The sequence below is a fragment of the Phyllostomus hastatus genome, unplaced genomic scaffold (genome assembly GCF_019186645.2).
Source record: "Phyllostomus hastatus isolate PE091 unplaced genomic scaffold, TTU_PhHast_1.1 phas_scaffold_21, whole genome shotgun sequence".
Lineage (NCBI taxonomy): Eukaryota > Metazoa > Chordata > Mammalia > Chiroptera > Phyllostomidae > Phyllostomus > Phyllostomus hastatus.
The window spans coordinates 20369066-20384634 of NW_025334017.1; the positions used below are offsets into that span (position 1 = coordinate 20369066).

General features: G+C 34.4%; 1 protein-coding gene across 2 annotated transcripts in view; it reads left to right on the forward strand.

The window, feature by feature from the left end:
- The window catches only part of MTDH (metadherin), a 57726-nt gene that overhangs the window by 15114 nt on the left and 27043 nt on the right, over positions 1-15569 (forward strand). For both annotated transcript variants that reach the window (XM_045861032.1, XM_045861033.1), the window contains exons 3-5: positions 12014-12098; positions 12873-13049; positions 14470-14535. In XM_045861032.1, coding sequence (XP_045716988.1) covers positions 12014-12098; positions 12873-13049; positions 14470-14535 — 328 coding nt within the window. The remainder of the gene's footprint in view (positions 1-12013; positions 12099-12872; positions 13050-14469; positions 14536-15569) is intronic.

Here is a 15569-nt window from a genome sequence, read left to right on the forward strand (position 1 = left end):
GCTCTATATTATTTCTGATCCTTTCAAAACCTGTCAGGCAGATAGTGATAGCCCATTATATGGATAAGGGCTCTAAGGCATAGAAAGATTTTGTGGTTTCACCAATTTCATAGCTTCTGAACTAGGATCTGAACTCCGCACTCTGTGACACTAAAGCCCATGCATATTGTTAATCACTTGACAGTACCTCCTTCTCTCAATCACTGTTGCTTTTTCAGTACAAAGCTTCTATTTTTGGTTTGCTACCTATTTGATTTCACTTTTTGCCTAATAATAAATCCTGCAACACATGGCTAGTGTTTCTGTTTGCCATCCCACATCTTGAATTTATGCTTTTTAACTTGGTTTGGTCCAAGTGACTCTTATTTCAGGTAGTTTTTTATGCTATTGCATTGTGTTTTTATGTGTGATGTTTCTAGACTTATTATCTTTCTTTGTAAACAAACAGTGTCTTAGATCTACTTATTCACTTTAATATACATTATTATACATTTGTTTTTCTCTCTGAGCCACACATTGGGCACTTTGAGAAGTACAGTTTGCCTGTGGCACACTGAGCTGTGGTAGTGAATACCTTCGTCTGTCAGTTGAGTAAACCTAATAGATAAAACGTTGTCTGAAAACTATATGTAAGTATATATGACAAGAGTTATATAGATCTTGGGTCTGTGAAGGTCTTTATTTGATGCTAGCCTCTAGTAGAGTACACACAGGACCATGATCCAGGCTGAATGTATTGTGTTATTAGATGCTGGAGGGAATAAAGAGAAATGTAAAATATGCTTACCCTCAGAGAGATGACGGTCTAGTTAAGGAAAGGCAGACACAAGGGAGAGATCAGGTAGCAAGGCACTGAGTGTCCAGTATTCAGAAGAGATAGATTACCCCATGTAGGTAGCCAGAAGGTTGACTTAATTGTACTCTTAAGTAGAAGAAGTAGAGAGGGGAAGACTGGTTTTGACAGGAGAGAAACAAATGAACACAAGTAGACATTGTTCAGCTGAAGCAGGAGAACACGTGCAGATACACTCAAGGGAAACCCCAGGCAAGTCTGACTGCTTTGGGTGGTGTGGGGACAGATGCGAACTTAGATACAGATTGCATGTATCAGGTTGTGAAACCTGGTGCAACATTTGTGATTAACAAATCATTCTTGCATTTATGATTGTAAGGGTCTGAATTAAGATAAAAGTGTAAAGATTGTTAGTAACAGAAACAACAGAAGCAAAAATGTATAAAATTTGGTCACCATAAGGTTGTTCAGGATGATGTTAGTGATGTCTACTGAAATACTGATACCATTCATTATATATATTAATAAGCTCTTACATTTTTATGATGGTCTAGCATCATACACCATGTATGGTATACAAAATGCTTTCATCTATCTTAACCCTGATTAACAACTTGGAAGATGGGCTATTATTTTTTTTTATACGGCTCATTAAAAATTTAGTGAATTGTCCAAGATCACAAAGCTAGTAAACAATACTCCCTCAATTTTCCCAAGGCAGCAGTTCTAAAGGTGTGGTCTGTGGACTCCTGAGAAGGGGTCACAGAAGATAAAACTATATTTATAATAACCAAGGCATTATTTGCCTTTTTCATGATATTTGCACTAATGGTGAAAAAGCAATAGTGGGTGAAATTGCTGACTGCTTAGCACAAATCAGGGCAGTGATGCCAAACTACTAGCAGTGGTATCCTTTACCACACTCCACTCGTAGTAAAAAAAATAATAATCATAAAATAAGTGCTAGTTTTACTTGAGTGTCCTAGATGAAGCAGTAAAAAAAATACTAATTTTGTTAAATCTTGACCTTTGAATACATGCTTTTTAATTATTCTGTATGATGAAATGGAGAGTATGCATAAAGTATGTCATGTGCTAAAGATATTCTTGAGAAAAAACACATGTTCAATTAAGTTGCAAGCTGGACTAGTCACTTATTTTATGTTACTTCAGTTTTACTTGAAAGGACAACTGATGGACAGGCAAGGGTTATATTTGGACTTAGTTATTTGCAGACATTTTTCTCAAAAATAAGACAGTCCTGTTACTTCAAGGAAAACATCTGGTAGTATTTGTTACGAATGATAAAATGATATGTTGCCAAGTGAACATTAGAAATTTGGAAAATTTATATCTGCCACCATGTGCTTAACAACAGCATCCCAGTATCTCAGGAATTTCTGATGAGATCTGTTGTCATATGAACAAATGTGTTTTTTTAGAAACCTTGTGTATAATGGAATGTTTTAATGTTTTGGGAGATGTATGTAACTCAGTGAATCAGTGTTTTCCAAATGACAAATGCTTGCATGTTATAAAATCAGGCAAGTCTAAAAAAGTCATTCAAAGTGCAAGAGAGACCAATGGTCTTTAATGTAATGGAATATGAAAAGTTCACCGGTGCAATTTCCACATTGCAACAATTTTTATGAAACTACCAACTGACAAGTTTTGGTGTAATATTATTTTCTTTCTCAACCTAAAAGCCTTATTGACTTCCTATTCCTTTTACTCCACAATCTTGACCATAACCTAAAGACCCTGCCCATGGTTCAAATCTCTTTATTTAGATCTTATCCTCTCTCAGATACAGATACATTGTTGGTGTTTTGTTTTGGGTTTTTGTTTTTTTTTTAATTTTTTTGTTAAGCAGCTTTGAGATATTTTGTGTAAAATTTACTTTTAAGTGTATAATTTTAGTGTATTTACAGCTAGCACTACAATCTAATTTTTGAACATTTTCCTCTTGCCAGAAAGAAATCTTGTGTCCATTAGCTGTTGCTCCCCATTTTCTCCTTTTCTCCCCTTAACCCTAGTTCCTGGCAACCACTAATCTTTGGTGTAATATTGAATAATATCACAAATCTAAAAAAAAATACCCTTAAAATACTCTTTCCTTTTCAAATTACATATCTGTGTATATATAGCCAGATTTTTTTTAAAGTTTTATCAATTACAGTTTATATTCAGTATTATTTTGTATTAGTTTCAGGTGTACAGCCCAGTGTTAGACAATCATATATTTTACAAAGTGTTCCCCTTGATATTTCCAGTGTCCACCTGGCACCATACATAGTTATTATAGTTATTGACTACATTCCCTATGCTGTGCTTTACATCCCCATGATGTTACTACCAGTTTGTAACTGTTTTGTAACTACCAATTTGTACTTCTTAACCCTTTCATGTTTTTCATCCAAGTCCCCATCCCCCTTCCTTTTGGCAGTCATCAGTCTGTTCTCTGTATCTATGAGTCTGTTTTAACTTTGTTTGTTTGTGTATTTTGTTCTTTAGATTGCACAGATAAGTGAAATCATATGGTACTTGTCTTTCTCTGACTTGTTCACTTAGCATAATACCCTCTAGGTCCACCCATGCTGTTGTAAATGGTAAAATTTTTTTAATGGCCAAGCAATATTCCATTGTGTGTATGTATCACAACTTTTTATTTACTTGTCTATTGATGGGCATTTGGGTTGCTTCCATACCTTATGTAGTCAGATTTTCTTCATGTACTTCAATCAAATAACATATCATTAAATTGAATGCACAGTAGATATGCAAATCCAGCTGTCTTTTATGAAGCCAGATATTAAAGATAATTGCAAATGTAAAACATGCCACACTTCTCACTAAAATGTTTTGGAAAAAAAGGATTTTGACACAATTGAAATAGGACAAAAATCTCAGAAAACAGTTTTTGTCATGAGTTAATGAAAAACCTAATACAGCTGCCACTAGTCTGCAGACCAAAACATCGTATCTACTTCTAAGCTTTAGAAAATACTCAGCATTCCTGTTTCTTATGCTCCATTTCCTTTATCACTCCTGACATTACCAGCAGAGACTGGAGATGATTATAGGGCTATAAATATTACAAATGTCTGTTCACCAAAATTTTAAGGACCACTACTTTACAGAATCAAGAATTAATAAATTGAATAATGGTTACATTCCATGTAAGTAACTGACTATTTACCATGTTTAAGTAACTAATTGCAAAATAAAGTATCACTTAGCTTAAAATTTGTTACAGTATCCCTTTTGTGATAGTTTTGATGCTATACAAATATTAGATCATACTCCCTAAGTTGACCTGTTTAGCCTGAATTGGGTACTGCCCTGCCTTTCTTTATACTTTGCAATTCTTTAAAAGAGCAAAATTTGCTAAGAGAGCAGTTAGCCATTTGAGTAGATCTACTTTTGCTGCCAACTCTACCTTTTTGGCACTCTAAAGAAGTGTTACACTTTCTTTCTTTTTGAGTACTGTCTAGTCTTAGGAATAGTTGTTCATGTTAAGAAGTTAAAGGTAAAGGATGAGTTTAATTCTGAAAGTCATTTTTGTGTGTTTTATTTGATAACCAGCTTATAATTTTTTGATATTTTAATTTCTATGAATTTGAGAACAAATTACTCTTAGTCTTAGAAAATACTTTAGCATGTGCTTTTAGGACCATAGTCTCCAAGGTGGAGTATACAAGAAGATCCATGGGGGTGTTGGAAGAAAATATTAGACTGTCTCTGAATACTTAGTTTTTTTTATTAAAAAAACAAATTAAGCTTTCCTCATTTTATATATGGCTAGTCATTGGCACCCTCATTTGGGATGTTACAGGGTTTAGTAAGATAACTTTATAGGAGGGATCTTGAGAAGATTGGGGAGTTGCAATTGAAAAAAGTTCCAGTGGTTCTTTGCTTATACCACAGGTGGCAAACACAAGGCCTGCAGGCCAAATCCGGCCCTCCGCCTTGTTTTATCTGGCCGGGCACCTTGTTTCTACCTGGCAGCAGTGCCAAGCTCCTTGCCCCTAGTTAAGGAGTAGTTACACTTATACAATCCTAAAATTACATTCGGCCCTTTGAAGGCAACTGCAAGGCTAATGTGGCCCCTGGTGAAAATGAGTTTGACACCCCTGGCTTATACCAAATCCTGACAGATTGCAACATGTGTGCTCAATTCTGTGGGTTAATTTATTGTGTTACTGAGTTTAAACTAAACTAACTTTTAGTAAACAGACTGCCAAAAAGCTACAGATTGCACCTGATAATCATGTAAGTGAACAACTAGAAAAAGAGTGTTCCTACAAAAAATTCTGCCATATCATCATGAGGTTAGACTGATTTTAAACATTGATCACCAAAAATTGAAACTACTTTTGGTAAGAAACTATAATTTCTACTTTTGGTAAGAAACTGTACTCATGTATATACTATGTCTTGCGACTTTAACTGAAGATATTTTAAAACTAACCCAATTAGCAGGATATCAAAGCATTTAGAATGTGAAGACAAACCTCTATATTTTTTTAGAGATGTTTATTTATGTAGTACTCAATAAGGCAGAATTTTACTATATTATAAATGTTTAGAAGCCTCTTTTGAGGTTTCTTGTTTAAAGAGAAAGACATACCACAGGCAACACTCATTCTTTCTGCTGTGGTAAAATTAGCAAAACATTATGACAATCAACCAGAACACATTCCTTCCTTAGCATATACTGTTGGGTGCAGCATAAAAGCATCACTGACTAAGTAATGTTTTTAATTTTTCGCAAAACATTTAAGTAAATTAGTAGCAGAGCAAATTGCAAATTGAGAGAAAGTACAGATGTTTCTAACATTACAGTCTTAGGGAATTTGCTAGATTTCATCTCAATAATGAAATGCATGAATAACTACTTTTGTGAGCAAGTATAGATAGGAGATACCCACAAAGATACATTCTCAACAGTAGATCACTTACTTTAAAGTTTTTGTGTGGAAAACTGTATAAAAACCACAGATAGAGGGGCCACTGGACTGGAATTAAACCAGGAAAATAAAATTTGAAGGGTAGGGAGATAAGGTTCTAGAGATGGCACCATGTATGAAATTCACTTATGACATTATTTCTAGAAAACTATGGCCAAAGAGGTTAAAACCAGACTGTAAGTTGGAAGACCAAACTTTTAAATTACAGTAAGGACAAGGTGGTGATCATCGTCTTTTGTATTATAAAGAAAATTTTTTAATTATATTATGGCAAAATACATTTATATATTTGGTTATAAGATGATTATTTGGTTATAAGATAGTTTAGGGTACAACTTTAAAAGTGAACCTTGCATTTTTTTTTTACTAAAAAAAAATCAAGTGTTTCAAGTATGCTGGTCTTTTTGTAATGATAAATGGTTGTCTACTTAGCAGATACTTTGGGGGAAAATTTATACTTAATCTGTCCCTTCAGTGTCAGTGAAGCTTTACTAGGTGTCATAAAGTAGCTTTTTTAAAAAAGAAACTCATGCTATGAGGAGTATATTCTGAAAAGTTTGGATCATTATATGATTTTGTTATTTAAAAAGATTTGTCAGTTACTTGTGAAAATTCTCATAACTGTACAATTTAACAGCTTGGGAGCTGTTTTCTGACAAAACAAAATAGTATGGAGCACTCTTGTATGAGACCACATTCCAGCTTCAGCACTTTCCTTATTATATGACCTTGGAGTTGGCTAATCACCCTGTGCTGCCCTTTTCTCATCTATAAAGTGGAAAAATAGCATCTGCCTCACAGAATTATTTTGACTCAGTTGGATAATTAGAGCTGTGTAAGTGGCAGCAATACAACCAGTTTATTAACTTTCTAAATCTTTTTAATGAATCTATTTGTTAACAATACCCCCCAAAAGTAGAACCTTCCAATTAAATTGCAGGAACAACTGATTGATATTGAGGAAGAGTAAATTTTACTAAATTTCCACGAAAACTTTTACATACTTAGAGGACAAGGTTGAAAAATTAGATTATTCAAAAATGATAAAGCATAGTCAATCATATTGCCTTTGCTAAAAAATAGTTGTTTTACAAATCTGTACACTGTTAGATATAGGATCTATATAAAATTTACAAGTCAATATTTTGGAGTGTGTGCTCAATTTTTTCTCATAGAAGTATAAGAACAGGCTTATTTAACCCACTGCTGTAAAAGTGAACAGCAAACCTCTCTGCTTGGTGTACTTACTCAGATGTATTCTATCCAAGTGGTTACCATATATTCCACATGCGGATTGCCTTCTGGGTATCGACACTGCTTATTTGCATCTTTGGATTACTCTTTCTAATGAGATTTTAGAATTTTTAAACTAATTTCCTAGACATCACAATTCCCTAAGGAATTAATTATCAGTCCATCCTATTTGATATATATTCTTTGGCAATTTAAAAATTAGTGATAGTGGATCTGATGACTTATTTGTCAAAGCTTTTTCATTGTCTAAATTTTTGAAAATGGAGTCATTTGCTGTTCAAGGTGCAAATATTATTTTAAGCCCCAATTCACTGAATACCTACTGTGTCATGTATTCATTGTCCATTTGACTCACTTGTCTGATGGTGGGGCACAGGTGTTATGGCCACCAAAACAAGAAGATATCTTCAGACCAAAAGACCAATCCGGTAACTCCATAGACTATAATGGTAATTTACTTACTGGAAGATTGGGCCAGAGTTTTGCACAAATAATCTTCACTACCAAACCCTTGTGAGGTACTATTTTTATAGTATAATTTGGATACTCATGTTGAAAACACAAAGGGACAAGGGGCCATACCTCCTGGTGGTCTTGTGATAGATGGTTGATTATAATCAATACTATCACCAGTTTGATATTTATCTCAATTGTCATGCCATTCTGGCTGTTGCTAACAAAAATATTTATGGCCACATTTTAAGGAACACAGATAATCATCAACTAGAAAGCTTTGACATGCTTGCTGAGGATGATGAAGTTGGTCAAAGGTCGCAGCATGAAACTTAAAAATTAAGTGAGATCTGGGAGACACAAATAGGGAGTTGGTTTTGTTCACATCTACATTTGGATACTCATTCTTCTCGGGAGTATTTTATATTATGCATACATACATATACACATATATGTAACATGCAATGCTGACAGATTTCTTCTAATGAGACTTATGGTTCAATTTTTTGTAATATCAATATTGTATGTATGAGGAGAAGAGACAAATGTGAAATTATAATGGAAGCCAGTAGGAAAAGATTTACAGGATTTTGTACAGTAGGAACAGATTTCTTAGAACACTTCTAATGTTTTAAGTGATACCTGTTTCAGATACTGTTGGAGGTTTGGGGTTAAGGGTAGTCTGCTTCATGCTACATTTGTGTCCCTGCTAATAACTGATGCTGTACAGACTTCCTCAAGAACAGATTTCTTCTTTATCTTTGTACATCAGAACCTGTCATGAGTCATTCAAATAAAGCGAACTGAAGATTTCTGTTGGAAATATAATGAAATGTCTTATTCTCTTGTCTTCAGGAAGTTCATATTATCATTAGAAAAACTCGGAACACTTGCATATTGCACAGTGTTGGAAATGTCACAAGGAAGTTTGTGACAAATGGTGAAATTGATGGCAGTTTTAAATGTTTAGTGATTCAAGAGTGTGTACTTGGGGAAGAGAAATGGGGGAATGTGGCAGGGATAAAGCAAATGGGGTGAACTTGAGCTGGATTGAGAAAAAGTAATGATGGAAAAAATACAATAAAAAAAGGAAAAGAGAGAACAATGAGCTCATGTACTGAACCTCAGTAGTGGTTCAGGGGACAAAGAAAATCCCTCTGCATACCCTGGCTGCAGCAGTTTATTTTATAAAGAGAAATTCCGCCGTGAGTGTAACTTGGGCAAAGACAGGATATTTTGAGGTGACGGTCTTGTTGGGACCAAATGATTATATATGTGAATAGAAGAATACAAGGTTGAGATTCATTTGTGGAACACCTTATTTGTCATATATGGATGGTAGGAAACATCTTTAATTTTTTTGATGGGAATGTAAGTTAATTGGACTGGTATAGATATGTTGGGAGATGAGCATTGTGAGGGAAGCCCTGAGGATAAGAATTTCTCCTAACGTCTCATTTACATGGCTATTTCTCCTATTAGATTGTAGTAGTTTCTATAAGTAGAAGCTTTTATTTAGCTCTATATGCTAAGGTTCTAGAACAATGTCTGGCACATAGTAGGTATTTAATGTATCTTGATTGCCTGAAGACCATTCAAGGAAGGTTAGTTTGGTAATCCACCTGGATCCATAGTGGAACTGACAGCAAATTGAGGGCCAGAGGGGAGAGGAGAGAACTATGGTAACAAGAGGGCCAAAACTATGTCTGTGTTCCCAGTTTTCTCCCAGTTTTCCTTCAAAGTTGTTAGGTGTTGTGGAGCTGCTCAGAAGTAAGACATTCACCTCAGTCGGATGGCTGAGACAAATCAGTAGTACATATACATATTTATTTAAAGCTTTTAATAGTATTGTATGTTATTAAGTCCCATCTAAGTGAGCAATATTTTTAGTTAGCTGCTTTTAAAAGTAATAGTAAAATCAAACAAGATTGAAGCCTAAACCAAGATAATCGTTCTTGTTTTGCCGCAGATTTTAGTGACAAATCACAGAATATTTTAATGTGGCTAATTTCTATCCTTTTTTTATAGTTTCCCTCCTTTTAAAAATCTTATGTATACTGCTTTGTAGTTAACAATCTGCTTTCACAACTTATTTATTCCTTAAAAGAAGCTTATTATGTGAGGTTAGTAGGAATTTTTGTTCCAAATAACAGTTGGGAAAAGGGTTTAGAGTGATTTAGACCCAGGTAACTTAGCTAATTCATGATTAAATTTGTATTTGGAGATAAATGTAGAAAGACAATAGCAGAGTATTTGTGAGAGCAAGCTCTGGAGTCAGAACTGGATTTTAGTTCTGGTTTTGCCACTTAATAAACCCTATGATCTTAGGCAATGTATGTGATCTTATTATGGCCTCAGATCTTTCCTTATCTGCAAAACGGACTGCCACTTTTAGTTAGTTCCTGTAGGTCTATACTGTCCAGTATGGTAACTACTTGCCATATAGTGCTATTTAAGAACTTGCCCTGGCTGGCGTAGCTCAGTGGATTGAGCACGGGCTGTGAACCAGGCATCACATGTTCTATTCCTAGTCAGGGCATATGCCTGGGTTGCAGGCCATGGCCCCCAGCAACTGCACATTGATGTTTCTCTCTCTCTCTCTCTCTCTCTCTCTTCCCTCTCTAAAAATAAATAAATAAAATCTTAAAAGAACTCTTTTTCATGCTATCTCATTTTTTATTGATTATATTTAAAAATGATAGTATTTTGGATGTGTTGATATAAATATATTATTAAAATTAATGTTACCTATTTTGTTTAACTTTTTCATGTGTGTCTGCTAGAAAATTTTAAATTATATATGTAGCTTGCATTACATTTCCATTGGACAGTGCTGCTCCATATCAGGTGTTGATAAACTCCAACTGCCCAAATCCAGCCACATGTCTATTTTTGTTAATAAAATCTTACTGGCACACAGTCATACCTATTCAGTTATATACTGCATATGGCTACTTTCATGCTATAGTGGCGGAGTTGTGTGGTTGCCACATGTAGAACCACATGGCCTGCAAAGTCTAAAATATTTACTATTTGGTCCTTTATAGAAAAAGTTTGCCATGTGCTGTAGACAGGGTGTTGACAGATGCTCAATGTGTTATCTTCAGTTAAGAATGGATGTCAGAGACAGACAGACAGGAGATGCATGGTGGGTGGCAGTGAGAAAAAGGTAGCAAGGAGGGGGTACTAATGGGTACTATGTTTCTTTTTGGGGATGCTGAAAAGATAATGATAGTAGTTGTGCAGCTTCAAGTATACTAAAAACCACAGAATTGTACACTTTAAAAGGGTAAACATTATGGTATGTGGGTGATAGCTTAAAAATTAAAATATGAGCCTTAATTTTTATGAGCCTGGTTTGGTAGATGTAATAAAGCAGGACATTAAACATGATACATGTTAATGGTCATAAGAACATGCAATGAAACAAACATGCAAATCAGCTGTGGGAAATTTTTAAAAAGAAATTTAATTTTTTTTATATACTCCCATTGTCAAAGACAATTTTTAATCACCTTTAGGGAAGTCATGCCACTTGAGAATATTTGCAAGTAATTGATTGACAGGAAAAGCAGTTAGCTGTCATTTATTGCTTACTCGGACTGTTTACTGCTTACCCTTAATAAGACTACAAAGGTACAATTTATTTTTAGTTGTAAACTTAACTTTAAGATAGTGTACAATATTTACATAGCTAATCTCAATAAATAGTTAAATGAATGAATACAAAGTATAAATAAAATCACTATTTTATCAATATTATCTCCTGTAAATACTTATCTAAATATAGAAATCATGGCTTTCTGAAGTTTGTTAGCATGGTTTTGAAAGGAGAAAATAATATTAGCACAAGGGAATTGGCAGGCTGTTCCAAAATGTCCATATCTTGTGTGTATATTTTTTCTTAAGCGAATTGTTAAACATCCAGTATATACAAATCCTAGATATTTTCACATTGCTTTGAAACTGACAAAATATTACCTACTTTCTACAGTTGACTCATTAATTCATTATATGTAAGGTATGCCAAAAATCTGCTTCATGAAATCCCAAATCAGTAATCAATGTATCATTTTTCTTCTGAACATTGGCAGTAGGTTTTTATTTTAGTGCTTTAAAAACACCGTATTATAGGACTTTATTTACAATTTAAGTTAGGACAGCATGGTGTTTGAGGGCACAGACTTCACAGCCAGAGAGACCTATTTCCTGATTTGACTCTACCGTTTACTAACTTAATGGGACCCAGAACAACCCACTTAACATTCACATCTCTAAGACTTCATTTTCTTATTTCTGAAATAGGAGTAATACCTTCTCCATTGAGTTTTTAAGGAATAAGTAAAACAAGTATAAAGTCCTTAACATGTAGTAACCACTCAATAAATGCTAACCTTGTATTACTGCCATTTTAGTATGTTAAGTTTTCTAATCAAACATAATTTTTTTTGGTTGTCAGTGTCATACATTTCATTATGTGTTGCACTGACTCCTACCTTTTCAAACACATGAAATATTAAGTAACATTTTATTTTACTTTCAGTCAAAGAAAAACAAGAAGAAATCAAAGTCAGATGCTAAAGCAATGCAAAACAGTTCACGCCATGATGGAAAGGAAGTTGATGAAGGTACTTGAGCAAGTGAAAGGCCTATAGAAAAAAAATTTAATCCTTTTTTTACCAAGGTTTATTATATCAAAACTGCATTTGTTTTCTTTAATCTTTATCAAGGTCTTCTTTTTAATAACTATCAGTCTTAATGTACAGATCTGTGGAATTTTTAGGAAATGCTTTTTTATCTAAGTTATTTAAGGATCTGATGACAATGCTTTTCTGAAAAGGAACCACCTTGAAATTTAAGGTCTAGCTCAGTATATAGAGCAACTGAAAAACCCAAGCCATATTTCTGAGAAACAAAGTCATTTGTTTTGTCTTTGTTCCCCAGAAATATGGTTTGGGTTTTTCCCCAGCGTTCTTAAATATGCTATCCCTAGAAAGCTGTGTACAAAATTTTTGAGTAAGCCATTTATTGTTAGCATCTAATAAACACATTTATTAGTAGTTATATATAACACTCTCCTATTCTCCTATTGATTTTGTTGAGCAAAATAAATATATTCAGGGTGACTTCTATATCATTTTTCCTAAACCAGAGAAGACAGATTTGGTAGAAAATTATGAGGATAAATAATAGCAGTTAGCTGCCTAAAACAATATAATGATATTAGAATAAATCTTAGTATAAATTAATATAATCAGTACTCTTGGTTTTTAGTTTAATATCTAAATTTATCATGGTATTTTGTGTGCACTGCTCCATTCCATCCCCACCCCACCCCCCAAAAAACTACAACTTCTTTGTTCCCCTTAATGAATAACTTTTTTTTTCTGGGGCTGTGTCAGGAGCCTGGGAAACTAAAATTAGTCACAGAGAGAAACGACAACAACGTAAACGTGATAAGGTGCAGACTGATTGTGGTTCATTGGATTCAACTATCCCTGGGATAGAAAATACCATCACAGTTACCACCGAGCAACTTACAACTGCATCATTTCCTGTTGGTTCCAAGAAGAATAAAGGTATATTAGTGGGACATAAGAATGATACATCAAATCCAACTCCTTTTAATCTGATATACAAAATATCATTGCATTAAAATCTGATATTTTGAACTGCCTACATCATTGTACTGATATACCCTTCTTCATGAGAGCATTGTGGACCACACACTGGCTTACCTGATACCAGCAGTGATTACTTTTTACATACTGCCTAATGTGGATGGTTTATTAAATTAAAATTGCCTTGTGCCTTGAGTCACATGAGAAAATGATGTTGCCTCTTTTTTCTCATGTGTATTGCTTTGCCCCACATCTCCTGCATCTCCATTTCTTATAGTGGACAATGCATTAAATGCAATTATTTGTCGCCATTCTGCACGTGGGTGCTTTCACTCCAAGATGAAACAAGCATGTTCTGGTAGTACAGATTCTATCTGGATTTCCTACCACTCTAACTTTTTTAGAATGGCATAGGTGATTAATAAACTTAGAGGTTATTGATCTAATATTCTTCCCAAGTACCTTCAAGGCTCAAATAACCTGATACTGATGGCTTCTTGGTAGCTCTTTACATTGCCATCGTTTTTACCCTGGGGACATCAGTCTGCAGTGATACTGTTCAGTCTGCAGAGTGATACAAATTATCTTCCTTTACCTTTTTATTAGTTACCTCCCCACCCTACACTTATCTCCAGACCACTTTCTTAGCCTTGTTTTGTTACCTTTTACTTTTTTGCTTACTGACTTGGTGGAATTTATTGCTTTGGTACAGCAATGACTCCATTTTCACTGTGACATACTGGCCATACTTTAGTGTTTCTGTTAGTAACTTTTTTCTGTTGTCTTGTGCATGCCTTCCTTGCTAGTGTCGTGCTGGTTTTTTGAAACATTGTGACCATTATGCCTTTTAGTGTCGGAAAAATAGTATCTTTTTTATACATATATTCTCACCTCTTGCCGTATTTCGTAAGTCCTGGTCCCAAATACTGGCAAAGTTATTTAGATGATGTGTTTGCGCCCAGGATTGTTGAAACATCAGCTGGTATTGTGGTGGCAAAATGAGGTGGCAAAGTTGAATCCAATTACAGAGCCCACTTCTCCAGTTCCTACTTAGAAGAATCTTGATAACCATTATAGAACAGCAGACTTTATTTACTTGGGCAATATCCAGGTCCTTTGTTTGCATTTTAGTTGACTAAGAATATGGTAACCTAAAGAACTCAATTCCTCAAGTCCATGTGAAATATGTTGTGAGTAAAAATGGCTCTTTTCCAGCATAAGAATTTAGCGGCATAAAGGAGCAATTTATTGTAAGTATTGTAGTAAGAAAATTAATTTGTATGTTACTACTAAGAAAATTAATTTGTATGTTACTACTAATTTAAGGTGAATAGTGACCTGTTTAGTATTAAATAAATTTTATTTCTATTTCAACCAGGTGATTCTCATCTAAATGTGCAAGTTAGCAACTTTAAGTCTGGAAAAGGAGATTCTACACTTCAGGGTGAGAGAAATTACATGTAACCTAAATTGAAGGCCCATCAAAATAGGAACTTATATACATGTCTCTTTCCTCACATGAATGACACGGGCAGGGGGGAGGCTTAATGATTTTTAATTACTAAAGTAACATAATCACAGTCTAGAAATTTTGGAAAATAGATAAAAAGTAAAATTACTCCCAATTTTTTTTAATTATTATTTTTTTAGATTTTATTTATTCTGTTTATTAGAGAGGGGAAGAGAGGGAGAAAAATACCAATGTGTGGTTGCCTCTTGCATGCCCCTCTACTGGGACCTGGCCTGCAACCCAGGCATGTGCCCTGACTGGAAATCGAACCAGCAACCTTTGGTTTGCAGGCCAGCACTCAGTCCACTGAGCCACACCAGCCAGGGCAAAATCACCCCCAATTCTAACAGTCTTTGGTATGTTCTAGATGTTTCCCCCTCTCCTCCATATGTAAAAACATTCTTTTAGTAATAGTTTATACATAATTTTAATTGTTGCTTGCCTCATTTTAGCCAATGGAGGTAAGGACTGGGTAGGGGATTGGGCATTTAAACTTGGTGTAATATAGGTGTATGTGGGATATAATACATTTCCACTATTAAGAAAAAAAAAGCCTTTATACCTATAACCTTTTAAACTGCTTATTTAATACTAGTAAGTATTTCACAATAGGTGGAGTATAGTCTAAAATTAAATAGTGCTTCACATATAGAAGATACACTTTATTTACTTGTTTATGATACAGATTGAATTAAATAGAATGATATATGTTACCTAAAAACTAAAGTGTTTTAGTAAAACATAAATTCAGAAATGAAAAGGCACCTTCTCATTTTAGGCTTGTTGTTAACACTGTCAGCTTTCTTTATTTCCATGGTTCTGAATTCTGGCTGCAAATTACAGTCATCTAGGAGGCATAGAAAAACAGCATACTTATATAAAAAAGAATGTGTACTTATATATGCACACACACACACACTATGTCTGGGCTCCCTAGAGATTCTCATTTTAATTTGTCTGGGCTGAGG